Raw genomic sequence first — 27313 nt, 5'->3', positions numbered from 1 at the left:
GCAGTGAATTTGTGGGCATAATGTAAAGGGAGTCCAGCATGTGGGCTTCACATTCTTCTGTGCTTCTGCTATTTGTGACATGCTTTGTTTGGTTAAGGCTCTGCTTTGGGGTAAAGATTTAAAAGGAAACTGTAGCACTGATTTTTAAAAAGAAATGCATTTTGTATCTAAAACATGTTTAGCCTCAAAGCAGCCCTATGAAACTGGATGAAAAAAAATTTTTTTTACCAGAACAAGTGAGATTAAGATCTGCTGATGGCTTGGACGTCCAGGAAAGGGCTGAGACACAGGCAAGAGACATCTTTGGGGAAACAGAGCTTATTTGGGAAGAGCCCTCAAGCCTAAGTAGTCAGCTGACCCACCAGTAGGCAGTAGGCAGAGGCTCTGGGCTCCAAATACTATAGTGCAATACCTAGCAGGTTGTAATTTCACCAAGTTCAAGACTGAGCATTGATCAGTATAGCTGCTTAAAAATACTTCAGTGACAGCAAAGGAATGAGCTGTGTAAATCCGCCATGGGAAGGTCTCTTGAGAGGCTGGCATGGAATTGTTTCTTGGAGGAATGATCAGGGAAGTAGACAATGTACACTTATCCTAGCTTCTGGCAGGATCTTCCTCCATCTGGCAAGGTGACCAAGATGGCTGGCCAGTGGCTGGAAGGGCCCCAGGGAGAGGAAAAAGTGACACTGGCCTGGCAGCCACACAGAGACTGGTGCTTACTGGGATGTGGCTATACCCCACAGCTCCTTAACTGGTCACAGTGAGTTCCAGTCTCCAGTATCCATGGAGAAAAAATGCAGATTTGGCCCTTTTCCCATGTAATCTGCATCCAAGGACTCAACGAGCCCAGGAGCAAAGATAATTTGGAAAAAAATTTATCTGCGCCAGACATGTATAGATGAGTCCCTGTCATTCCTTAATACAGTTCAACCACAGCACTCACATTGTTAGGTATCATGAGTGAGCCAGAGATGATTTAAAGAACACGGGAGGCAGTGTGCTGGTTTTTGCAAATACTATGTAATTTGGTGCACAGAACATCAGTATCCTCAGATTTTGGTGTCCTTGGGGTATCTGGGAGCCAGTCCACTAATACTAAGCTGTGTGTGTGTGTGTGTATATACACACACATGTACACACACACACACATACACATTAATGAACACCTTCACTTTGTCACTGGAAAGGTTACAATTATTCATGGGTTTGGTCATTTTATTATTAGCCCTTGGAAACCTGTCTCAAGACATCACATCATAAACATTATTGTCCACTGACATGAAATCATTAACATCATCATTTTCAAACAGCACTTCGGGCACTGACAGTAAACATTCAGTTGAGATTCAACCTGCAGTCTGCACTGTATTATCACAAAGATTGATTACAGTAGCAAGACCCATGTGTAAGGCACCTTGTGGGTTCAGAAACCCAGGATGGCACGCTGTTCCCTTCGTCACAGCCACCAGAGTAGGGTGCGGTCCTTTGCCCCCACTGTCTTGGACACTCCCATCTGGGATGCCCACTGGACAGGAGGCAGATGCACAACCCCTCCCCCGCAAAGGCAGCAGAGACCAATCCCCATCTCTGGGTTTTTTTTTTTTTTTTTGGTCTTTTTTCCTTTTTATTGGTACCAGGGATCGGAACTCACGACTGCCTGCTTGCAAGGCAGGCACTTATGCCACTGAGCTAAATCCCCAGCCCCTCAATCCTCATCTCTGCCCTCAGGGCCCCAGTTCTGTCTGCGTCAGCAGGACTTGCCGCACTGCTGTACTCCAAGGACCATACGAGGTCCATTATCACAGACCTCCCAGAAGACCTTGTGGGAGGACGCTGAGCAGTAGCATGGGGACAGCCTGGTAACTGACCACCCCCTCACTGTGCAGCTGGGCTCCACCACATCCATCTGGTTACAGGGCTAAAGACTCTAGGATGGGGGCAGTCAAGTGCCATCCCAGAATGCTTTGGCAGCCACTGAGCCCAGAATCGATAGCAACAGGAAATAATCAAATACCACTGGCTCCACATGACAGGGAAACTGACCCTGAACCTCTCTAGTGTGAAGAGACAAACTGGCGTCTTGGCCCAATACTGCTGGTGTGATCAAGTTCTTTACCAAGTGCACTGGGTGTGCATACATGTGTGCACTGGGTGTGCCACACACACATGCCAACCTGCAACAAGAGTCACGAGAACTCAAACTCTATGTTCCTTAAAAGGTACTATTCCAAGGAAAATAAAATAGAGGGGCCTTTCCCATTACAAAACCTTGAGTCTCCCTGGCTGCTTAATCTTTGTTGCCAGACAGTGAGCTGGGGCTGTGGCCTGGCTCACAGCAAGTTCACCCCATGCTTCAGCAGCTTCTGCTTGGCTTTGCCCGCAAGGCTGAAGGCCCCATCCTGTGGGCTTGGGAAGCCAGAGCCCCGGGCAGTGGACACCAGCGGCTGGAAGTAGGTCTCCTGGGCAGGGGTGCAGCAGGCGTACACAGCCGTGGAGGCGTTCCTGTCAGAAGAGGGAAGCAGACAATGGTCCCGTGGGGCCAGCAGGAGGCTTGGCCCCAGAGACCTGGGTAAGGTGGTCCCTGAATGCCAGCACGCCGAATGCTGTGGTGTGTGGTGTGTGGCTTAGGATGTTTCACTCATTTGAGTTTCAGGCCTCAGTGCTGGCAACAGGCTTCCTACCCTCCTTTCAACTTACTGCAGGCCAGGACAGTCCACGGTGGGACCTGACGTCTCAAACCATGTCCCCACAGGGCCTCAGTTTCCCCTAGTCTAGTATGATAGTGATCAATGCCCACTAAAGCTCTTCTCCCTCAGACCTGTCCTATGTTGAAGAGTGAAGAAAATTCTATCCTCCTCTGGCTTCTCCTGGGGGGACCTCATGGGACTAACAGTGTCCTCACCGCTGACCACACCAGAGGGACAAGCTCTTCACACAGCCAGGGAAGCACTGGGGCCTGGTGGTTCTAAGGGCGGAGCTGAGTCATGTGGCTGGGTGCAAATCCCAGCTCCACCTCCGAGCTGTGTGCCCTAGGCTGGGATACTCAACCTCTCTCTGAGTCCTAGGCTTTTCATCTGTACAGTGGATAAGATGATGGTATGTGTCCTCACTGAGGGTTTTTAACAAAGAGATTACATAGCAGAAATATGTATGAATTTTACTGAGCCCATGGGGAGTGGTTAAAACCAGGCAACTGCTGCCTCTACTGCCACTATGGAAATAACTTCCCAACAAATCCCTTGAGCTACGGATCCCTCTCGACTGCCAGGAAGGTGAAATGCTGCAGCTGCAAGAAGGCTGGTGGAGCAGATGCTGACATTTTACTTGCTGCCACCTCCCCCAAAACAGCCACCCTCCGCCACAACCAGGTCCCAAGCCGGCCGCCAGCCTGGGAAGCTGTGCAGTGCGGCTAGAGCAGGCTCACTGATCACGGAAGGTGGAGTGAGGCACCAGCCGGGACGGCGTGCAGGTGACAGGGCTTCCTGTGCACCTCAGTGACCCTACCCAGCCCCTGGCCAAAGCTGCCCCCTGCAGCTGAAACCTGCCAGGGCAAAGTATATACACTTCAGAGTCACTGAAGCCTGGTTCAAATCCTAGTACAAATGTGGGCCCAGGACAAGCTGCTGATTCTCCTGCTGCTTCAACTGAGAAAAAAATGCCCTGGACCAGACTGTTTCAAAGGCTCAACAGAAAATCATACACCTCCCCCCTGGCCCTTAGTCTTGCCTTATTTTCTGCTGTTTCATAAGAGATGCATTCCAACAGAGTTTGGGTGGTAAAACACTATAAATTATAATAATTTACAGACTATATCTATGTCGTGGTGTGAGAAAAGCAACTGGAAAACAGTGTATTAGCACAATCTTTTTTTTCTAGAAGGACTCTCAAGCTAATTAAAATAAAATAGTAAGAAACATTTTATGTACAGAAATAAAAATCAGGAGTAATACACAACAAAAGCAGAAATGTGGTTATTTCTTGGGTGTGTGACAGACAAAGGAAAGAAAATACCTTACTTTATAGATTTCCAAGCACCCTGAATGTTGTTTTTTTAAATTCTTTTTGTGTGTGTGTGTGTTTTTGAGACGGGTCTCGCTATGCAGTTCAGGCTGGCCTTGAGCTCACTCTGCAGCCCAGGCTGGTCTTGAACTTGCAACAATCCTCCCACCTCAGCCTCCCGAGTGCTGGGATTACAGGCAAGAGCCACCACACCCGGCTCTAAATTCGTTTTTAATGTGAGCATGTATTGCTTTTTTTAAATCTGAAAGACAGCAATGTTATTTCAGCATCATTCCCAGCAAGAACACACCTCACGAAGGGGCGTAACTGCTTGACAGTGAGGAGTCTGGGTTTTGTCACCAACGACCCAAGTGTCTAAAGCAAAGAGGGACCCAGAAGATCCCTGGCACATGTATGCATGACAGCAAACCAAGGAAGGCCTCGAATACAGTAACCAGAATGTTCTTCACTGGGGACCGTCACATTGGCGGCTGGCCCATAGCAGGTTCCTTTGAGCTGGGCTGTGGGGAACAGGCCTGGCATGGCGTGGGAGGCTCACCTGACGGTCATCTCATACAGTGTGGGCCGCTGGGCGAAGTCGGAGTGCATGAGGCTGACGGCCTGGAGGAAGTGGCGGTTCTGGGCTGAGGCCACCAGGGGAAGGTTGGCTTCCAGGGAAGAGGACACAGATGGTGAGTAGCGGCCCCTCCACTCCAACATGACTCAGGGTGGACTCAGGGTTCAGAGTGTGGATGCCACAAAAGAGGGAGAAGAGCAGACACAGTGCCACCATGCACCAGGTTCTGCCTGTTCCCCAGGAGCCACAGCCGCTTCCTGCACAGGGACTTCAAAATTCTAGGCAGGCCCTATCAGGGGCCTCTGAGCAGGAGTGAGTCCTCACACAACACTGGGGAACACCAGGCAAAGGCAAACGAGCCAAGGGCGTCTGCTGGGGTAGGGGCTGGGTTCCCAGGGAGGCAGCTCATTGGCTAGGGGTCAGGTACTGTGGCACAGCATTGCACTGGCCTACCACCACCTCCAGGGGCGTCCTCTACCCCGCACCCTGCCATCCCCTTACCCGTGAGCACGTTCTGGATGTGGTCGTGGTGCACGAAGCTGTAGGTGCCCCCCGTGGGGCCGGCTTGGTCTCTAGGCAGCGTCTCCTTCAGGTGCACTTCCAGCCCGTTGAGGGATGCCAGGCTGCTGTGGTACTGCAGAGGGCAGGGAGAGGGCCACAGGCAGCAGGACTGGCCTCGAAACCATCGCAGAGCCACCTATCCGACCGTGGGCTTAGTTAAACCTCCCCGGAAGTCTCAGGGACTACTCGATTCAGCCAAAATGGACTCTACCCAGTGCTTCTGCCTGTCCTCAGAGAAGCACCGACTCACACCCTATGTTCTGATGTTTCTAAGTTCAGGGTCATACTGTAGAAAACAAGAAAAGAGAGTTGGACCAAAAGAAAACTACAGAAAAAAGCAAGCAAGGAAAAACTGTCCATAATCTCACCAGTCTACTACTATCATGACTGCATATCTCCCTGGGCAGTGCGTTCAACAGTGGACCATGCCAGGACCATGCCAGTGGTTTTCAGCTGGGTTGGGGAGCAGAAGTCCCCCAACAGATATCATGCCCTAACATCTCTCCACTACACCGAGATCGGTGCCGTTCCTAGGAGACTGAAAAGTATCCCTGGTTCTCTATGCTGGCTCAGGGAGGAGCCTTAGCTGAGGACAGCTATCAGGAAGAGTCCCCCACCTTGCATTTTTCAAAACCTCCCAACAGATGGACAGTGTGTAAATCCAATTGTAATACTAAACTATGCCTTTTTATATAATTCTTTTTTTTTATAAAATAAAAATGGGATCAAACCATAGATAGTAATGGATACTAGCTTTTTAACCTAACAACACAGTATCAGCTACATTCCTGGTCCTTAAATCTTCTACAGCATCATCCTCTAGAACACTTGGAGTTCGTTCGGCTGTGCTTAGGGCTAGACTGAGGACATCAGTAATGTCTATCTAGGTTCTACCCGCACTTGGCCTCCTGGGACTGCTTAAGCCACGAAAAGACCACTGTCCCTGAACACCAGACAGCTCCCAGGTAAAGACCTCAGACTCAGCAACTTCCTAGCCAAGTGACCATCGGCAAGCTATTAAGTTTCCTGTGCTGTTGTTTTTTTCCCCCCATCTGCAAAATGGCTTAGACAGAGAGGGCAGAGTTACATAAAAACCGTGTGCTTAGGAGTCACACACAATCTTCCATGGTCAAATGACCTGAATGCCCTACCCAGCACTGAGGGGAGTGGACACTAAGGAACCTCCCACGTGCACAGATGTGTGCGCACAGTCATGAGTATCACACCTACCCACAGGCTTGAGGTCACACACTGCCTCATTAGAAGCTTCACAAAGCCAGTGAGCCATGCTAAAACCTGGACTCCCTGCAGGTACTGAGCTCTGCCTCAGCATCTCTTGCCTAGCCTGTACTCAGGATAAAATCACTTAGCAACAAACCAAGTTACCCACAAGAGGCTGGGTCAGATGACACACGGACAACTGTACTGGAAACCAAGCTCTTTCATCAACACCGAAGGAGTCACCAAACTGCAGCCTCTGAGCTACATCCAACCCACTGCTGCTTTTTTGTTCAGCCTGAGAAGAACAGTTTTTGTATGGCTTTTATATTTTGTGTGTCTGGGGGAGAACGTATAGTGCTGTGCCATGTGAAACTTATCTGCGGCGCCAACATCCATATTCACGAGTGTTAACAGCACATCCATCCCAGTTATCTACGTACTCTCTATGGCTGTACTGCAGTGGCAGAACCAAAGAGCTGTGCAGAGCTGAAAACAGCCACTTTGGGGTCTTTAATTCCTGGGCCCCAACTTCCAGTGTACATGACGCAACGGGCTGGAAGGCCTGTGGGGACTGTGACATGCAGAAGCAGCAGTGTGTGGGATGTATTCACAGAAGCAGTCACACAGGTGGCAAGGAGGAGTGCTCTTCCATAAAATACTTCATGAAACACTCTCACCCTAGCTTCACGCCTTGTCTACTATACACGGACGGTGGACAGCTCGATGGCCTCGTGGGGCAATGGATAATTGATCTGACCACAGTATTTGAAGGTCACTGAGTTTATCTCAGGCTCTAGGAGGGCAGCTACAGCATCAATGGCTCTATGCTGCCCCCTGGTGGAAGCCTAGTGCGTTCCTCTCAACTGACCCCTAACTCAGCCCTCTGGACTGCTTCCCTCTGACTCCCTCTTCTTCCCAGCCTTCCTGCTGGCCTGCCTCACCCACTGCAAACCCAGATGTCCAACGCAGCCACTGAAAGACAAGCTGGCAGCATGATGCGACAGCACCTCCGTGTGTAACATCCAGGATCCCTTTCTAAGGACTGCCCTCACTGTCCCATCTGGCCTGTAGCTAACAACTCAGTAGGGACCCTGGTATTCTGACCAGCTGCAGGAGAATCAGGTCAAGCAGGTCTAGGACAGAAAAGCAATAAACAATCTCTTTCAAACAAAACAGGCTTTGGGTCTGATTAACAAACTCACTCTCAAACCAGCAGGTTGATCCAATAGTTAGCCCTATTCTTTTTAGAAAAGACTAGCTTTTTCTCCTCCATAAAACTGCATTGTATTTCCTTGGGCCTCATCAGTGTCAAATCCTACTCTGCACGCAAGAGCATGGGTGGGCCTCGACAAGCCATGCACCATGTCCACCTAGCAAGAGCCACAAAGGGCAGGGCAGTCACCCTGCCTTTGCCTTCCCATCTAGGATAGCAAGGGTAGATGAGTCAAGAGAGAGGCCAAGGCAGGGGAACAAGAAGCCAGCAAAAATTCTGGACCTGCCACTTGCCTAAGATCCTTCTTAAACAGGCTAAGTTTTCTTGCTGGTAAGATGGGAGTTGCGATAGACATCTCCCCCTACAACTGTTTAAAGGTTTGGCTGAAGTAACAGATGTGAAGTAGCATTTGGCATACAGCTAATGCAGAACACATCTCATAGAGCACCCTGTGCTATTTTTTCAAACATTTTGGGGGGAGAAGGTAAAAATAAATTATTACATCTAATATTGCATCCAACACTGAGCCTTCAAAATAACATTTCTAAGGCTTGGCACAGTGCGGAAGAGACAGTGAAAAGTGAGGCAGTAAGATGAGATGTGGGCAGCTGCAGCCCTGTCCTGCTTTGCTGCTGTAAGGGACAGACATGGGTGAAGTGACAGTCACAGAGAACGAGGACAGAGAGGAAGCAAATAAACAACAACTTGATGCCCCGGGGTCTGGGGACAGGGGACTGACGAGCCAGCGCTCTGCAGAAGAGCAGTCTCCTGCTAGTAGCTCTGTGCAAAGGAAGCAGCTCAGCAGCCTTCCCTTCTCTGGGCTCCAAGGTGACCTGCTCATTTACAGAGGGTCACAGGCCCTGCATGCTAATAAGATCGGCTTAGAATAATATAGATTTAAGAATAAAAACAAGGAGAGCCCCAGGACACCATTTGCCCTGCAGCAATTTCAACCTGCTGTTCTCCCTGCTACCACTTTCCTTGCCAACTAAAGCAAGGCTGTTACCATAGCAACGGAATCTCCAGCAAGGGCCTGGACCTTACAGAAGGTCAGATCACTGCTCTAAGAGAGGAAAGAGGCTGGAATGGTTGAAGAAGACCCCTCCAGGGTCAGCTGGGATTTCAAATGTCCCAGGTCTTCTGGGAAGGCAATTTGGGTCACCCCTACGCAATGCTGGGGCTACCAAGGGAAACACCGGGATTCCAGGATTCTCACCCAGCTGACTGCTGCAGATATAGGGTCCAGGTAACATGGAATCTAGAGCTGCCGGGGCTAGCAAATGAGGCCAAAGCAGAAGCAATACAATGGCTGCACGTGCAGCCTTACTGGCACTGTGCCACCGCATGTGGAACAGGAGGCCTACCAGCACCCATGTTACTGAAAAGGAAGCAGAGACTCAAGAGGAAAAAAGCTTGTGTGCAAGGTCCCATGGCTGGACAATGACACGGCCAGAACTCCAACCAGCCAAGAAACTGGAGGAAGAAGAAATAGCAGAAAATCAAAACCCAGATGTCTTTGCACCAGCACTGCACCACGTGCATGGCTTACTCCACCTCTCACACACCAAGAAGGCTGGCACTGCTATCACGCCCATGACATAAGCAGGGAGGGTTTGCCTGGGGACACATAGCAGGCAGCTGAGCCAGCCCATCCATATTTCTAGCAGACTGCCAGAGGAGCACAAGGAACAGATCTGGAGACACTCACCACCTCTTCGATGGCTGCATGGTCTTTCAGCAGCGGTGCCTCGGCCAGAAGGGACAGCACTAACCCCTTAACACTGTGAGTATAGAGGTTCATCTGCACGAGTCTCATGGGGACTCCAACTGGGGCCAACTTGCAGTCAGCTCTGTCTGCCAAGGGGCCATCACCTTGGGAGTCTGCTGAATCGGAAATGCACTGTAGACCAGTAGTTGCAAGGCTCTCACAGACTCCATCAGCTTGTTTATCTACACCATGGTCCCCCTCAGGAAGCTCACTACCTCTCTGCTCTGGCTCTGGATCCCGGTGAGGTGACAATGGCCGGCTGGTCTGTCTGGGGAGGGGGTCTGTTCCAGGATCAAGGGTGTGGCTGCTGGTGTCATGAAGGTCTTCATGCTGCTCTTGGGCTCCATTCTGAGTGAGCACATCAGGTGAGGAGGAAGACAGGTGGCTGCCAGTGGCCATGTCCTCAGATGGCATGGGTTCCAGGTTGCTGACATCAGTGACAGAGTCCTCATGGTGAAGACCTCTGCCACCTGGAGCACACGCTTGTGGGAAGGCACAATGACCTGAGAATGCTCCAACTTCCTGAGCTTCTGGAATGTGGATTTTAGATAAGTCGATCTCCTTTTGGAGAAAGGCTGCTTCCTTGTGCAGGGAGCAGCTGAGGCCAGGAACCTGGCCGCCAGCAGTAGTGTTCAGTTCTTCGGGGCCCCAGCCTTCCATCTCATGGCCAGGCAAATGTCCATTCTCTTTCTTACCCTTTGGCCACACTCTGTTAGGGGACATGGGCTCCAGGGTGGTAGTTGCCATCCAAGGCACAGATGCCACTTGCCTGGTAGCATCTTTTTTAAGAGATGTGGTCCAATCCTTTGCAAGATGGTGGGCCGTACTGTCCCACTGTCTGGCTGGCCTGGTGAACAACACATGCATTAGGAGGGAGCACACTGCCTGCACAGTTGCTTGTGGGAGACAAAAGCACTGAGTTCCTAACTGGCGCAGGGTCAGTGACACATAGATCCCTGAGGCCACAGAGGCCAAGATGCTATCATGGTCAAACCACAGGAGTAAAAGGAAGGTAGCATCTGGCTCTTGGGGGTTCCCAGGACCTCCTACTGAAAATGTGGCCACCTGAATAACAGTCATCCAGAACTGGAGGGTCTCCTAGGAGACACTGTCACAGTGAGTCTGTGAAAGAGACTGTGCAAGGGAATAGACTGGGCCAAGGTCATACAGCTACTAAGGAAGAGGCCTAGGATTTGGAGCCCCTCCCAGATCAATACTCTCAAGCCACAGATGCCTGCCTATAACACAGAAGAGGGAGGGGACAGGACTGAGCAGAGATGGGCAGTACCAGTGTTTCTCTCAATGGAGATGTAAGCAACCTCCTTGCATGTGCAGTTAGGTGAATTCCCGGGTGATTTCTGAACTACCTAGGTATCTGCTCCACCGGAAACTCATGGAGACTGGCAACTTCCTCTTCAGTCAGGAAGACAGGGGTGATCTGGACATTCGGGGGGAACACTGCTCCTGCAATTGCAAAGCAACATGGGCAGGGCTCTCCCTGGGCTGGAGGAAACAGAAAGGCAAAAATCCTTCCTGTGGTGACGCACTCAACCCACACACCAGCTCAAAAGCATGCAGGAAGCCAGGCTTCAGTCCAGACACAAGCCACAACTGCAGCTCAGGTGCTGTGACAACAGGGAAAGAGCCACGGTAGACAGCACTATCCCAGCTAGGGAAAAGGGGGGCACTCAATGAAAGAAAGTTTAGCGTTACGTAATTTAAAAAAAAAAAGAAAAAAAAGCTAGAAACAAAGTGCTAGAAACACTAGCACAAACAGCTAGAAACAACTGACAAAGGGATTCCCCAACTTAGGCTTCCACAGGGAACCAGTGGGGATGCTGAGACAACCTGCAAAAGGGCCTTCAGCAGTCCTCAGAGCCCCGGAACCTGCCAGAGCAGTGTCACAGCACTGAGCTAAGGAGGGTCTGCATGCAGGGGTCTAGAGAACATGACCTTAACTATTAGGATGCCGGTGCATAATGCTGATCCCGAGGATCACTCAGACCCACCCCCCAATCTGACGAGCAGATGAAATAAACAAGGGACTGGCCGGCCCTGAGATGGCTTATCCAGTGATAGGCAGCACTGGCATGCCTCAAAGGCCAGAGCGCAGCACTCTACTTACCCAGGTCCTGCGTTGTGTCCTCTGCTGCAAGTGGACTCTGAAACAAACACGCACAGGTTGGTGCCGGGTACCACTCTCTGCTCTTGAGCTAACCATCAGGAATTCACCTCACCATCTGTTCACGATCCCTCGCCAAGCCCAAGGAGCTGGTCCCAGCCACATGCCAAGAGCCTGGCAGATGGAGCAGAGCTCCCTGAGCTGCTTGCCCTACCACTACCAGGAAGGGGCAAAAATCGGGCTATTCAGGCTGCACCACAGCACCCACCTGAACTCACATACTGCTGAGAGCTCTGATTTGCTCAGTCTCGCCCTCTGGGAAGTAAGCCAAGAATTCATAGCCTCTGCTGTACCACAGAGAACTCATTCTAGAACCAAAATGTCCAAGTCCTGTGACTCTCAGAGGGTTCTGTACCAGATCTCTGGCTTATTCTGGTTCACAGCTAAGGCCAGAAACTTAAGAGATTTTCTAACAAGAAAACAAAAAAGCTAAGATTCCAAAAGCAACTACCAAAACAAAATACACACCAACACTGCTCTTCCGGCCAAAATGACTTTCAGTCCTCTGAGATGGAATGACTTGCTTTCTTCAGTGACTTCAAAAACTCACCTTAGGTTACTATGCTCTACATGAGCTTACTCTAGACAAAATTCTTTTTAAAAAATCACATATTCTCCTTAAGCAAACAACTTAATATCCGAACATTTTTTAAGTTTACACTTTTGTACTTTTGAGGTATTATAAGGAATCTGACTTTTCAGCTGAGCTGGTTTTCTGCACACCTCTAATTCTAGCACTCTGAGAGGCTGAGGCAAGAGAACTACAAATTCAAGGGCAGCCAGGGTTGTAGGATCCCTGAATTCCCGCCCCAGTAACAGGAAAACAATCAATTTGTCCACTTAAAACAGTAATATGGAATTCCTGTCCTCATAACATCTTCAGCCATTTTAAATGGCTGGCTCAAATCTTACAAAGCTTACAGTGGTGAGAGTAAATTATTTCCTGACCTTAGGCCAGCAGAACGTAAAGGGTAAGATGATCCCTTTACACCTAACGTTCCACACTGGGATGGATGGTGGAAGTTTTAATTGGTTAAAGGCCTTATGAAGGGTACTCTGGCAGTGCCTACCAACAGTTAAAATGCCCAATAAACCCTTTCACCAGGTTTGCAATTTCAGCTTTATAAGCCCTGTGGCCTTGTCCCAAAATGCAGCTGGCTGCTGTAACTCAACAGCAGTTTAATAAAACTTTATTTGTATTATACACAGTTGGCTCATAGGCCAGTTTGCCAAATCCCACCTTAGACATTTTTCATGTCCATAAATCCAGCTGTAAGAGAGGCTTCACCACCCCCAGTACCACTGTACCTTCGCTCGTAAGTGCTTTTGTTGGAAAACAATTTGGTTCACAGACAGAAATATTAGGCAAAATTTTCTGTTTGTTTGCAGAATCTTCACTGGGTAACAAATGTGACCATGGCCATCTTTCTCACACAAACACAGATGTGGTCGTCTTTTCCAAAATCATAGAATATGTTAAGTTCATAAATTAAGGTACTACTGGACTAGGAATCAAAACTCACGCCTACATAAGCATTGAAACACATCTCCATCCATCCATCCATCCATCCATCCATCCATCCATCCAGGGTCTTCACACTCAGCTACACCCCTTGCCCTTTTGTATTTTGAGACAGGGTCTCTGTAAACTGTCCTGGCTGAACTTGAACTTGCAATCTTTCTGTCTCAGCTGCCTGAATAGCTGAGATTACAACTGTACACCACCAAGGCTGGCTTATTTTTAATTTTATTTTGAGACAGTGTCTGACCTCAAAGTTCCCATCTTCCTGCCTCAGAGTCCCAAGCAGCAAGGATTATAGGTGTGCGTCACTGCACTGCTAACAACAGACTTTTGAATATAAATTTTCTCAGCAGTCAGAGCTTTTCCTTAGTAGATTTCATGAAGTAGAAGTATTAGGAGAAGGAAAGGGTATCTTTAAATCTCCCTGCATCAGACTGTCTACCAGAAAGGACGTTCTCCCCACCACCCCACCAACAGCAGGTGAGGAGCCTGGATAGAGGCCCACCAGCATTTTACGTGGCTGCTGATCTCACAAGAGAAGACAGAACTTTATAATACACCAAAGCCATACTTTCATACCCTAAAATACACAAAACGGGAGAAAAAAGGACAGGAAGAAAATTGCCAGGCACTAGCAGTGGTTATCTCCATGTGGTCCGACTGTGGGGAAATTTATTCCCAGTGACGTCTTTTTTTTCCCACTCTAAACACAATTTAAATAAATACCAAATGGAAGTATTATAAGAGTTTTCCTAAATTTTTTAAAGGACACATTCTTTACAGTGGGCCTCTGAAAAATCTAACATTTCTTTGACATAAAGGCCATCTTGATAGTAAGTCAAATTCGGGAACCACTTATCTGAAGAAAAAGTGACTATCCAAACCTACCACATGGAAGCAAGTGCTTCCTTTCAACCTTGTCAGTCGCATCCCTCCCAAGGGAAACTGCAGGAACAGACCACGGGTCCTGACAACATTCCATGGGTAAGTGCCCCAGGGCCCATCGGTGCTTGGGCTCAGGCCCACCACACTTAGTTACAGGCGCTGTGGGGCAGCACGCTGGCCGGCGGGTGTGTGTTACAATACCTGGTCCAGAGGTGCGGGTCTGTGAAGCAGGATCTTGGCAGTGAGGGAGGGCACGAGCTGGGTGCTGACAATCCTGCAGGTCAGACACAGGAACAAAAGCGCGGTGAGAAGACACACACTGGAGCCTTCTGCACTTAAAAGACGCCTAATGTTCTACACTGGGATGGACGGTGGAAGTTTTAACTGGTAAAGGCCTTATGAAGGGTACTCTGGCAGTTCCTACCAACACCAAGACGTAGATATAAGAATATTCATTACAGGAAAAGTGGGAATTAAGTAAACAACGAAAGAGTCATGAAATAAATCATGGCATGGCCAGATCACCAACCCATGTATGGCCTTTCCAAGGACAGACAGACTGTATGACGGGGAAAGAAATTTCTATAGGACACACCCATTAGGGGAACCCTGTGATCCCCTTTTGTAGGGGAAATAAGCAGAATCAATGTGCGTGCTTATGTGCAGGTGGGAAATTCACAGAAAGAGCCTGGATGCTGGCTGGGGCTGACTGTGGGGTGGCGTAAGAGTGAGAAAGACCAAAAAGCAACTTTCCAATGTGTTCCATGCATTTCTCTATTGGTAGATTTTTTTTTTTTAATAAGAAAGTGTCCCAGGTACTAGCCAAATAATTTTAAAATATATAGGAAATACAAAATAAGAGGAAAATGCTATCTTTGAAAACAACATTTTGGTGAGCTTGGCGACCCTGCAAGTTGAGTCGAGCCATCCTGCTGAGCACAGAGGAAGGGGCCAAGGAGATAAGATGCACAGAGCTCAGTGCGCTCAGTCTTTCCACAACCGCTGAGTCATTTCACTGTTTACACAGGGTCTCTTTCTCGGAAAAGAAAACCGAGGGGAAGCAGCTTGTCCAAGGCTGGAGGGCTGGAAGAAGAGAAGCTACGATTCAAGGCCCAGCCTGTTGGGCCCAAGGGCACTGCTCTCAAGAGCCTCCCAGAAGCACCTGGAATGCTCCTCAGCTGCACAGCCACCAGTCAGCAGAGCCCTCTGGGCTCCAATCCCAGTGTGAGGACCAGCTCTCAGCAACGCATGGAGTGGCTCTTAGATACTCAGGCTCACAAGGAGGCCCTCCAGCCCGGTGAAGAGGACTGTGCGTTCTCAGAGGCCTGTCAGAATGCAGACCTGGGTGCTGTGGAAAAAGCATATGATGCTGCTTTGGAGGCTGAGATGCAGCCAGGGCAATGGGGTCCCCAGGACACAAGATTAAGGTCAGTGCAGGCTCCTTCTACTTACACTGTTGCCACTACCAAAACTGAAGCTCCACACTGACATGCTTAAGTGATGATTATACAGCATGCCCCACACTGAGAGTTACATGAACCCCTTTCATAGGGCTACCTTTTCTAAACATGAATCTCCAGCTATGCTCAAAGACAGGGACGTACCTTAAGTCAAATCTAAACAGCCCTACACAGAACAGGGTACCTTGGGTCACAAATGCTTTAGTTTGGAAACAATATGGCTCACAAACAAGCATTTGACAAAATTCTAGTTTTTGTTTGCAAACTCTGCATCGGGTGATGAACACAACCATGGTCATCTATTCTAAAATTGTGGAACGAATTAAATTAATGAACCAAGGTATCACTATATTTGCCAAACAAGCCCACATGGAACTGGCCAGAAACTGAGCTCTTTGCTGAAGGCCTGGAGGGAGACAAGCGGTCAGTTCTCCAGCAGGAAAGTGTAGGAGCGGACAGGGACACAGCACTACTCACAGTCCTTTATAGAGGATGCAGCCAGCTAGAATGTGAGGTGAGCGCTGGCAGGTCTGCAGGATGAGGGCTGCCTTCAGCAGTAGCAGGGGCTCTACCTGCACAGGCAAAGATATGTGGTCACCATTAGCATGCTCCCAACCAGCCAGGGACACAAGGGCAGAAACTTTCATAAACAGACAGGCAGCTTATAACTCAAAGCCTGGAGAAAGGGCTTGCACTCAGTACCCACGACTGCTAACAGCAACAGAATGCCAAACGCTGGACACAGGAGGCCTCTTGAGAAGGCACAGTGAATGCACATATGGCTACTGCTGGAGATAAAGCAGATTGCCTGGAAGACCCTGACTATCCATGCTGAGATGAGATGGCAGCGAGTCAAGGTGCCAAGTGAAACCCACCCACCATGCAGAGCACCCCCAAGGGAGACAGCTGGCTTCACTGGTATCTGACCAGCTGCTGTCACTCAAACCTGTCACATACAGGAGAGCACCACAGCTTGGTTCCAAGGTACCCTGTGAGGAGTCAGTTGCTTAGAAGTTCCTAAAACTACAAGAAAAGCATCTGAACCTGGTCAAAAGTGTCCAGCAATATTGCCCACCTCCTCATAGTTCCACCTGTCTGCCTGGCAGTGAGCCCCTGCAGGGACTCAGGATAAATGGAACCAAATCTGGGGCAGTTGCCTCGTGAAGAGGTTGTTTATTCTTCCCTGGCCTTAAGACTGTCCAATACCAGCCAATACCCTGTATGACCCAGGGCCAACGCTATGAAGACCCCTGAACAGAAGAAGGAAACCTTCCCTAGCTGGTGCACTAATGCTCTGTGAAGGCTGATGCCCAGCCCTGCAATCCCATCAAATGGACATATTTGCTCCTGCTGTGAGATGCAGGAGGCTCATTTGAGGTGCTCAGGGCTCAGAGAGCTCATCCTTCAGGGGACAGCTTTGGGAGTCAGGCCAGTCATGTAAGCAGCTTGAGTGCCAATGGCAAACAGAGAGGCAAACCATTTCCCAGCCTAGGTATCTATCTCCTCTCCACTCTTGTTTCTCCCTGTCTGTCTGTCTCTCTCTCGCACACACAACAACCTTGTTTTATAATGTTAGCACTAGGCATTTCTTTTTTTTTTTGTCTTTCTCCTTTTTATCGGTACCAGGGATCAAACTCACAACTGCCTGCTTGCAAGGCAGGTGCTTATGCCGCTGAGCTAAATACCAAGCCCCTAGCACTAGGCATTTCTGAGGCTGACAATAATTTAATTGGATGACCATATGATTATTAATGCTAAGTGTGGAGAGGATCTTCAGATTCCTGAGTTTCAATACTGCTGAGGTAATAACATAGTGGTAACCACCTATACTACATACATTAAATTCCTGATTTACAAACATTTGAGTTGCAAACTTTCACAGATACAAATGGACCTCACATTACAAACATCCATAAATGCAAACAAATCACAGAAAGTAATTCACATGTCTGCCCAACTTTCACAGTTGTGGTCCTGTGTGCTTACTGTATAGTAGTAACACAGTGCTCATTCACAGCCTAGTCTGTTTGTGTGTTTATCTGTCCAATTATGCTTTACATTGTATATTGTGTCACGGCCGTGTAAGACTCACTTTGTAGGATCTTTGAATGAATCCAATTTACAAATATTCTCCTAGAAAGGAACTCGTTCAGAAGTTGGGGATATACTGTACCTACATGGTGTCACTTGAGGTACAGCCTCACTGTACCAGCAAAGCAGTCCTGGGAGGCTGATCTCACAATATCGACTTACAGATGAAGGAAGGGAGGCTCTCCAAGGTGGCCTGTCTCACCCTCGCTCAAAGAGCTGGGCAGTAGCCAGGGCTTACTCCCTGCATGCCTAGGAAATGACATGTTCCAGGCACTTCTTTAGATGTAGCTCATTTCAGAAATACCTTTTTTTTTTTCTTCTTCTTCTTCCGGTACTGGGGATCTAACTCACAACCTCATGCTTGCCAGGCAGGCGCTTATGCCACTGAGCTAAATTCCCGGCCCTCAGAAATATCTTTTTAAAAACTGTTCTTATGCATGAAAGGAATAAGGAGGATGAAAACATTACTTTGGTTCGATCCAAGTTCCAGAGAGAATTGAATATCTTATGTAGATCACTGGTGTTTTTCAGCACTTGCTCAATGAAAGCATCCCATTGCAAACTCAGTTCCGCCTGAGAATGGTTCTAAAACAGAAACAGCCTGAGGTCAGTACCTGGGACAGCTGGATGGACAGACTTTTCAGAAAGGGTTGCAACTGCGCTAAAGGCTGTTCCGCAGAGCAATGGCTGCAGAGGTGACCTGTTCTGCCTCCCTTCATGCACACACATGGCCCCTTCTCCCACCCTGACCACCTGCCCCTCCACAGAACCATCCTAACCATCCCAGGAAAGAGGGTGGGGACAAACACTTGGGAACACAGGCATCTGAGGGGGGCTCCAAGGACCCTCGACCTGGTCACTGGACACCATGTATTCATGTAAAGAAATGTTGCATTTTAGCAATAGTGGTTTTGCTAAAGAGGCCCAACATGATTCCCCAAACCACACTCATACCTTGTAAGCCAGAGAAACGGGACCATTGTAGAAATTAAAGAATCCAATGAGCTGATCTAGGAACCGCTTGCAGCTGCTATCAGGGAGCTCCACAGCACAGCCCAGCACCTGAGAAGAGGAACCTCAGGTCAGGCACTGTCCTGTTCTTGAGGCCAAGCCCAGAATACTGGCATCCACAGCTCCCCACAGCTCAACAAGACTGTCTGTCTAGGCTCAAGGCCCACACTTTCCACTGCCACCAAGCTGATCTCTGTAGAGAACAAGTACTTTCTGTCCCTTTATTCATGGGGCCTAAAATGCACTCCTCCGTGCTGTTTGTTCACCGGGGTTTGCCCAAACCTTTCAGGGTCCACTAGGATTCTAGCACCTTTACCATGCCTGTTCTGTTAACGGCAGAAAAGAGGGGACCTCTCTTCTGACCCAAGTACTGTGGGGACTTGTGCTGGCCACTGTACTTTTGTTCTGGGCTTCACCACAAACCCTGGAGAGACTTAAACTGTCCCATGAATGGTCACCTTATCTCTCCAGCTGGACGAAGAGCTTCAAGGGCAAGACTGACCTCATCATCACAGTCCTACCCCCCACAGGCTAAGGGCAGGGCTGACAAACCCTAGCTGAGAGGGGAAGAGATCTGCCTATTTGTTTAAAAAGCCAGAACACAGCTCATAGTCTTTGACACAGTGATTCTACTTCTAGGAATCTGACCTAATGGAATACAGGAATACAATTAGGAATCTAAATAAACCTAGATAGGAAACAAATAAATGAAAATTTTCTGAAGTGTAAACTATAGAAGGGCAATGTTGTTTCTCCCCTGAAGTGACCCAGGAGTTTAACAGTCTGGCATGAAGGAAATGCTTTCTTTCTCCCGCAATGATCTATAAACTGAGAGCAATTCCAGTCATACTCCTATCAGCTTTTCTTTAGAAACTGATAAAGCGGTTTAACAATGGAAACACAAATGATATAAAATATACAAAACTATCTTTTAAAAAACTGAGTTAAAAAAAAGAATAGGATTAAAAGGCTTATACCACCTGATTTCAAGATTCACAATAGAGCTATTGAAGTCAAGGCAGTGTGGTTCTTCCTAGAATCCTCAAACATAGCCCAGAAATAGAGCTGCACTTATCTGGTCATCAGATCAATGATAAAAGAGCTAATTCAGTAGGGACAGGAAAGTTTTTTCAACAATGGTGCTAGAATAAATGGATATACAAATAGAAAAGAATAACCCTTGATTTCTATTCTCACCATTACAAATTATTAACCCAAGCTGGATTGTAGATCTAAATTTAACTGTCACAGGATTTGTGTAGCATGTGCAGTATTTGTCCAAAAATTATGCCAGGTGTGGTGGCTCAAGCCTGAGTTCAAATGTTAGTACCAAAAAAAAAAAAAAAAAAAGAATGAGCAGACTGTAAAACCCTGACATAATTGAATACTATTTAATAGCAAAAAGGAGTGAATACTGGTTCACATAATCTCACAAATGGTAAGTGATAGACAGAGGTCACTTAAAATAAATAGTATATTAAATATTCATATGATATTCTAGAACAGGCAAAACTAATCTATAGCAGAAAAATTAAAAACAATGGTTGCCTGGAATTGGACTGGGCAGAATTAACCAGGACATGCATGAAGGAGCTTTTAGGGGTGATGATAATTTCCAAATGTTGCCAGGATTTGTGTAGCATGTGCAATATTTGTCCAAGTGTATCAAACAGAACCTTAGGCTCTGTGTACTTCATCAATTGTAAATTTCACTTCAAGAACAAAAGAACCGCATATAGTGACCTTTAGTTAACTGCATTGATGGTAAAGGATCTGTGGGTAGTGGAAATACAGTAGTGTATGCAACTTGCTTTGCAAAGTATTTTTAAAACATCTAGCTTGATGGGAGGATAAAAGGATGAACATAACATGTGACAAAGCAACTACAATAAAAAGTTAATCATAAAAGAGGCAAATGAGTTTTCACTGTAAAATTCTTGTAAGTGTTCATTACATTAGAAATTCTGCATAATAAAATGTTGGAAATAACACCTACAAAGCATATATACCACCCCACACTTCAGCATTCCTTTACCTTCAAAGCCTTAAAGGGCAGGGAAGGGAAAATATGCTTTAGATTAAATGGCTATAAATGGATTTTTAAAATTTATTTATCTTTAATGAGTTCTTTTTGTTTTTTTGTACTGGAAATTGAACTCAGGACCTTGCACTTGCCAGGCAGCTGCTGTGCCACTGAGCTATATCCCCAACCCAGGATTCTCTAAAACCTATCCTGTGTATACAAATGTCAGGTTTTTACACTGCTCCAAGTGTAGACAGTAAACAGTATACAGTATACAGGGAAGGAAAGATGCAAATAAAATCTCAATTTGCCACACAGACCAAACAGAATTTCTATAGGTTAGCCAGTCTTCCAAAGGGAAGGAGAAACTAGCTGTGTGAAAAGCAGGATATGTTAGAAATGTCTCAGAAACAGCTGGGGGCACAGCTCAGGGGCAGAGCATGTGCTCAGCATGTGCAGAGCCCTGAGACGGGTTCGGTCCTCTGCACAAAGGAAAACTAGGAATGCACTGGACAGCACTGGGTTATGATGACATCTCAGTGAGCATCACTGCGTGTGGACCGGTGCACAGAGGGTTGGAGAGCTACAGAGCAGTGCAACACTCCAGCACTGGCAGGCCCCGCCTGTACTTACCCAGAGGTAATCTTCTTCAACCTTTACGGCAAATTTCAGTTTCCGCATGCGAATGAGCGTGGGAGGAGAGCCAGAAATGTCGGAGACACAGCGCACAACTCCAGCAATCTGCCCACAGAGCAGCTCCTGCTGGTCGAGGACGGTCTAAGAAAGGAGCAGACCGCAAACAGGGGGCTGAAATTCTTGAACTCTTGGGTCATTCCTCAGAAGACATCAAAGCCTGAAGGCCAAATGAAGTCTGCTGCCTACTCTTGTGTATTCTTTATGTATTTTTAAAGGTTATAAAAACAAGGAATAATATATGACAGAGCCCTTGTTAGGCAAAGCACAGTACATGTGCCATCAGGCCCCTTACAAGCCTGCCACGGCTGCCGGGTGGCTGCACTGTCATATACACCAGAAAGCCCGAGAAACTCAGCACAGAGTGCTGGGCAGCAAGGATTACAGGCACGCACTTGAACAGACGCACAGCCTTTCATTCCCACTCTAATCTCCTGTGCAGGGCGGCGTGAGCAGCCCGGGTTAATCCCGGCCACCTAAGTCACAGCGTAATCACATGATTGGACACAGAATCTTATCTGTCTTAACTTAATCGAATGGGGACAGCCAAACATGACATGAGGCCAGAAATTGTATACACCATCTCTGAAGAATTTCTGCCTGACAGAACTGAGCTTGAATCTAATCAAGGCTCTGGAGCTTACTACAATTTTAAAGGAAATACAGCAGAGAGCAGATAGCAAATGACATCACCATGAGAAACAGCCAAACCTACAGTGGGATATTTTAACATTCCTCCACATAGCTGGCCAGATCTCTTCACTAATTCAGTGGCAAGGGTGGGATAGAGAGTGGGGGCATGGGTAAGGAGTATTAAAAAGGTCCTGAATGTACAAAACAACCAGCGACTATATGGGTGCTTTTTGGGCTGATTAGGAAAGTTAAAAACAGTGACAGACACTAAAATGACAGAAGGATAAAATCTGAATCTAATCTGAGTAGCATGATATTAAGGAATTACGGTTACCAATTATTACAATTTTTGTTAGGTGTGAAAATGTTCAATGTCTTTTTGCACAGAGACAGCACTTGATAGTAGAGAGATGACACAATGTCTAGAATTTGCTTCCAATGCCTCAAGCAAGTAAATAAAGTAAGAGGGGAAAGGCTGGGTCATACAAAACTCGGGAAGCTGTTGATAATAGTTGGCACCAGGAACGGTGTATGAGAGTTCATGATACTCTCTTCTCTGCTCTGTATGGGTTTCAATAAAAGCTTTCTAAAAATGAGTCAGCTGATCCAAAAATTGGAAGTGGAGAAGACAGACCAAAAAAAAAAAAAAAAAAAAAAAAAAAAAAAAAAAACCACGATAATAACAGAGAGCTAGGAAAGAGTAAAGTCTTGAGCTGTGTAGGGATTTTAAGACCAGAACACAAACAAATAGAACATTTTAGAATAAGATGGCAGACGTGTCAAATGCCTGGATTGGCCAAGAAAGCTGTCCTCAGCTAAATCCTATAAAAACTCACCACTTGGAGGCAGGGAGATCTCTGCTGAATACTAGAATGTCACATAGCTTACCTGGGAAGGATAAAAATAACAAATGCCAGCTCTGGTTGGATCTCCTTCTTCCTTCACCTTGGAACCATCATAAAGAAAAAAATAATTCCACCTGGCAAGAGAACAAGATGGAGCCGTATTTTCTTTCAACCAGTGACAATGGCATGTTAAAATGCAGCTTCCTACTTCCTAGCCCAAGGAGGGCTTGTTACCCAGTGCGGCCTTCTGCTGGGCCCAAGAGAGAAGGAACCCAGCAGCCACAAATAGATAAAACCACTCCTCAAGTGCAGGACAGGCCAACTAAAAATACGCCTCTGTTCAGCTGTCAGACCATCTGCCCAAAAAGACACGCACCACGCGTAGCTGGGGGGAAACGGCCGCAATCCCCAGTGACAGCTCTTACTTGAAACGCTGAACCTTCACTGTTCAACCACACAGCCTGGTGCACTGTCCTCCGAGGATATGATAGTAAGATAGGTTAGGGATGTCTCAGCGGCGCTTCTCACGACTGCTGAGCACACTGATCTCCAGAAATAGTCCCTCTAACAGGAATTTACCTAGCAGATGTTCACAGAGGGTCTGCAGTGAGGGAATGCAGTTTCAATACAGGGCAGTAAGTCTACAAGAAAAAGCAGGGGCCTTTGGGAGTTCAGAGAAATCACAGACTCTTCTCTGTCAGTTAAAACTTTACCAGACTCTAAGCATCATTCAAATATGTATCTTCATCAACCTTCTCCTGATTGCCTGGGCCTAGAGGAATCTAAGTTTCTAAAATCTCCTCTTCCCTAAAGTGAGTCAGCAGACTCCCCCTCTCTCTTCCTCTCTCTCCCTCTCTCTCTTAAAAGGGAATAAAACAGGACCTGGGATTTAGCTTAGTGGCATAAGTGCCTGTCTGGCAAGCATAAGGTTGCAAGTTCGATCCCTAATACCAAAAACAAAAAAAAGGGGGGGTGGGTAAAACAGAACAAAACAGTGATAGGACAGTAGGAAATCCACAATTGTTACTATATTGCATATTGTGATCCTCTAAATAGCTGCTCAGACTACTGGCCCCGGCCTGCAAAGTCAACCAATCAACACAAATCCCTACTTCAGTTCGAATCATCTCAGCCTGTGTCCCGTCCAGTTGCTGGGGGATGAAGGATGGCTTCCTTGCTGGACTTCCCCAACCGACAGGGCCATGTCCCTAGTTTTCTTATTTCTGCTGGATTCCTGAATTCTCTCTCCACGGGCTTCCAGTCTCAGTTCAGGTCCTTCCTGTGTCCATGGGACCAACTCCCTCTTCCTTCTCTTCCTCATGTTGTTATATTCCCCCTGAAGACTCTTGTGATCTGCTCTACAGTATAGTTATGTGATATTATTACCATCAGTATGTGATTACCTCTTGAGACCACAGAGTGAACTCCCCAAAGGCTAGACTTCAGTTTTATTTCTAAATCTCCAAAAGCACAATCAAGAGGTAATGGCATACAGCAGAGATGTCCCCTGCACTCTTCTTGCAGGGAGCCGTGCTCTGTCCTGGGCTTGCTCATGAAACCACCATCTACTTCTGGGATCATCCACTTTCCAGAGTTCTAGTGCCAATCCTGATCAAAAAGCCTCAATAGGCAGTATATAGTGGTGCACAACTGTAAACTTAGGTGCTCTTGAAGCTAAGGTAGGAGCATTACAAGTTCCAAGCCAACTTGGGCAACTTAGTGACAGCCAGTATCAAATATAGGTATGCCCCACCACACTGGGCTATAATCAGTATATACATACAATCTGTTAAGTCTGGTGAAACCACCACTTTCATTTTCACCTCCCCAATAATGTCTGTTGGATCAAACCATGAAAAAGGATCAGCCCATATGGGTTGGGCAGAGAAATGACTTTCAGGCAGATGCTGTGCAACACCCTCCAAGAGCCTGACTGGCCAGACTTTTTGTCTGGGTAATTCTCAGTTGTAACCATTCCTCATCTCTCGTCAGTGAGAAGAATCACACCCAGGTTATTACCAAAGCTGGCTGCATAATCAACTCTGGTTGTCTTTTCTACAATTTACCAGCAATGCTGAGTTCCTTTGAATGGGGCAAAAGGCTGGCAAGGTTAAGAAACATTTGTTCTCAGCCAGGTGCAGGAGCTCACGCCTGAAATCCCAGCACGCTGGGTGGGTGAGGCAGAAGAATAACAAGTTCAAACCCAGCTTGGGCGACTCAGTGACTTGGCAAGTCCCTGTCTCAAAATAAAAACTTAAAAAAGGCTGGAGGTATTGTTCTGTAACAGCCCCTGAATTTAGCCACCATTACCAAAGACGAAACAAGACACATTAGCTCTAAATGTAGTCACTGTATGGAAAATGACTCTTTCATCTTTTGCTTACTAACATCAGGAAAAGCTGGCTGTGGTTTTCAAACACCCAAGAGACCTCCCACAGTTGGCCCCGATACTCACCAGGAGGCCGATTTTGTCTCTGGGGAGGTGGAGGTGGCCATTTACTCTCCAGCAGACCTCATCCTCTTCATCTGGGTTCCTTCTCCCAGTATCACTTCTTGTTTTCAACAGTGGCCCCAGTGCAGTGAATCCAGGTATGGGAAGACGATGAGTCTTTGTCACAACTGCCACTTGCTTAGCTCGCAGCCAACGAAAGTGCTACTTCCTTCCTCACAGACCTCTCGGTTCCACGAATATCTCTACAGCCCCTAGAACTGTGGCAGGGGACATAAGACAGCAAGACACGACTGGAAAAGCCAAATCCATCAGGCAGGTTCCATGAGCACCAGCATGGCTGTCTGAAGAACGACCTCTTCAAGCTCATCTCCAGGCAATTCCCACATGCTGGCTGGAAGATGCGTTTGGACAGATTTCTAACATGTTAAGTTCAAAGCCATCCTGAGGGTTCTTTCAAAAGTTCTGAAGTTTCTAATTCAAACATCAGTGCCTTGGTTGTGAAATAAACACAAGGAATGATTATTTTCAGAAACCCATGAGAGAGCATGTGACCCAGGCAGGGTTGAACAAATGGTACATTTCAAAAAGGCTTTCTGTACTGCAAAAATTATGTTTCTGGATTTTAAAAAGAAGGGTAGCAAAGACCTCTGAGCAAGGGCCTTAGTTTCTTCAAAACTGATCACAGGCACCACAGACGATAAAATTATGTCACTAGTGAAAAAGGCACCAGGATCACTACACATAAAGTGGCTGCCATGGTAATAATGGATCCTAATTAAGGAACTGTCACCTTGACAGTCAAAAAGAAACCTGAACATGCCAAATTTCACACTGGGCAAGTTTTTTAAAGAGCAAAAAGAACACTTTCAGTAAGTGGCTTTCAAACTTCTCCAAGAGAGACAGTTCAGTATACTGTGGAGTTTCAGTCAGAAGGGACCCTGGTCTCATTTTCTTAATCCTTGTCTCTCATTCTCTACCAAAACCACCTTGTCAGTCACTGGCACACCCCTTCCACAGACAGGCTAGTTTCAGTATTAAGCTGATTCAATTGGCTTCCTAGGAATCTTCCCTCACTGGGCTTGATTTCACTACAGGAAAACATAAAACAAGGATTAAGTCTTCCATGTGACAACCCTCTGATCACTTTAGGAGTTCACACTTCCTGTCACTTTCTCTAAGCTTAATGGCTTCAGTAAACTTGGTACCATTCTGCTATCTGTGAGGACAGGTGATAACATGGTTAAAGTCTCTTTGGTAGACAGGTCTCTAGATACCTTAAGGTGCCCTCCCTCATGGGACCATACCCAAGATATTCTACAGAGTATCTCTGGGGGCCTAGGGTGGCAGGATGTCAGTTCCTGGAACCAGACAGCAGCCTGAAAGCTCCCTTCTTCCTACAGGACTGGGTCCTACACTATCAAAGTTCACTCGCTTAACTCTGAAATGTCCAGGAGAGCCCAGTAGTGACCTTGGAGTCACAGGTGTCAGGATATAACCAAAAATGGCTCTGGCAGTCCGGGTAGTGTCTCAGGAACTCAAGATGTGGAAAACAAGGCCGGATTACATACAACTGTAATCCCAACACTTGGGAGGCTGAGGCAGCACAATCGTCAAGAGTTTGAGGCCTGCCTGAGCTACATAGTGAGTTCAGGACTAGCCTGAACTACACAGCGACAGCCTGTCTCAAAAAAAGAGAGAAAAAGTGGACATCAAAAGGCCTGGAGAAGGGGTGATGGCAAAGGTGCCGGTAGGAGCCTAAGTTAGTCACGGGGATTGAAAACCGGATGCTAATGTCTGCAAACGGTCAGGAAGCTGCAATACACAGTCCTCGAGGCTCAGGAAGCTGCTGGAAACCGCAAGCCGCCTCTGGCCTCAGGGACAGGTCTCAGTGCCAGGAGGCTTAGAGACGACGGGGAGGAAGGGGGTCAACCGGGTCCCACCCGCAATGTTCCCACGCTTCACCGCCCATCCACCCACCCACCCACCGCGGTAGCCAGGCATCCACGTGCTCGAAGTTCAGGACTCTAGACCTGGAACGTGGGCGGCCGGCGGCACAGAGCCCGCCCGCGACTCCCACCCGGTACCTGGCCGCATCGCAGGTCTACCCCAAGTCACGCGCCACCCCGCCTCCCGGCTCCGCCCCCTAAAGGTCGCGAGGAGCCGGCGCGCGGAGATGA

General features: G+C 47.5%; 1 protein-coding gene across 9 annotated transcripts; it reads right to left on the bottom strand.

The window, feature by feature from the left end:
- Window positions 1-1001: 1001 nt before the first annotated feature.
- On the bottom strand, window positions 1002-27312 carry Hps4 (HPS4 biogenesis of lysosomal organelles complex 3 subunit 2). Of its 9 annotated transcripts, none has more exons than XM_063226018.1 (14): window positions 27221-27312; window positions 25140-25393; window positions 22728-22818; window positions 21147-21290; window positions 18434-18541; window positions 17948-18064; window positions 15866-15960; window positions 14130-14202; window positions 11465-11501; window positions 10707-10842; window positions 9280-10186; window positions 5078-5273; window positions 4559-4667; window positions 1002-2502 (listed from the first exon to the last, which is right to left on the bottom strand). In XM_063226018.1, the coding sequence occupies exons 2-14, from the start codon at window positions 25178-25180 to the stop codon at window positions 2331-2333; spliced, it is 2226 nt and encodes a 741-aa protein (XP_063082088.1). In that variant the 5' UTR covers window positions 25181-25393; window positions 27221-27312; the 3' UTR covers window positions 1002-2330. The 9 variants fall into 9 exon arrangements, with proteins under 9 accessions (XP_063082088.1, XP_063082085.1, XP_063082087.1 ...); XM_063226015.1 differs by having other exon boundaries at window positions 25140-25626; window positions 27221-27291; XM_063226017.1 differs by having other exon boundaries at window positions 27122-27262.
- Between the last annotated feature and the right edge of the window lies 1 nt (window position 27313).

Source organism: Cavia porcellus, unplaced genomic scaffold, assembly GCF_034190915.1.
Source record: "Cavia porcellus strain 051 isolate PalLab524CR breed Dunkin Hartley unplaced genomic scaffold, mCavPor4.1 scaffold_16, whole genome shotgun sequence".
In the NCBI taxonomy this organism is placed as follows: domain Eukaryota; kingdom Metazoa; phylum Chordata; class Mammalia; order Rodentia; family Caviidae; genus Cavia; species Cavia porcellus.
Note: the sequence above shows the minus strand (reverse complement) of the source record. Positions and strands in the feature narration are given on the sequence as shown.

Bases quoted from the DNA above. Each gene is read 5' to 3' on its own strand.
- Hps4 (XM_063226018.1), bottom strand. From the start codon at position 25,180: ATGGCCACCTCCACCTCCCCAGAGACAAAATCGGCCTCCTG. The intron at 15,961-17,947 runs GTAATGTTTTCA...TTGCCTGTGCAG, and splicing joins GGAACTTGGATCGAACCAAA to GTAGAGCCCCTGCTACTGCT. The intron at 5,274-9,279 runs GTGAGTGTCTCC...ACGGTCGGATAG, and splicing joins ATGCAGCCATCGAAGAGGTG to GTGGCTCTGCGATGGTTTCG.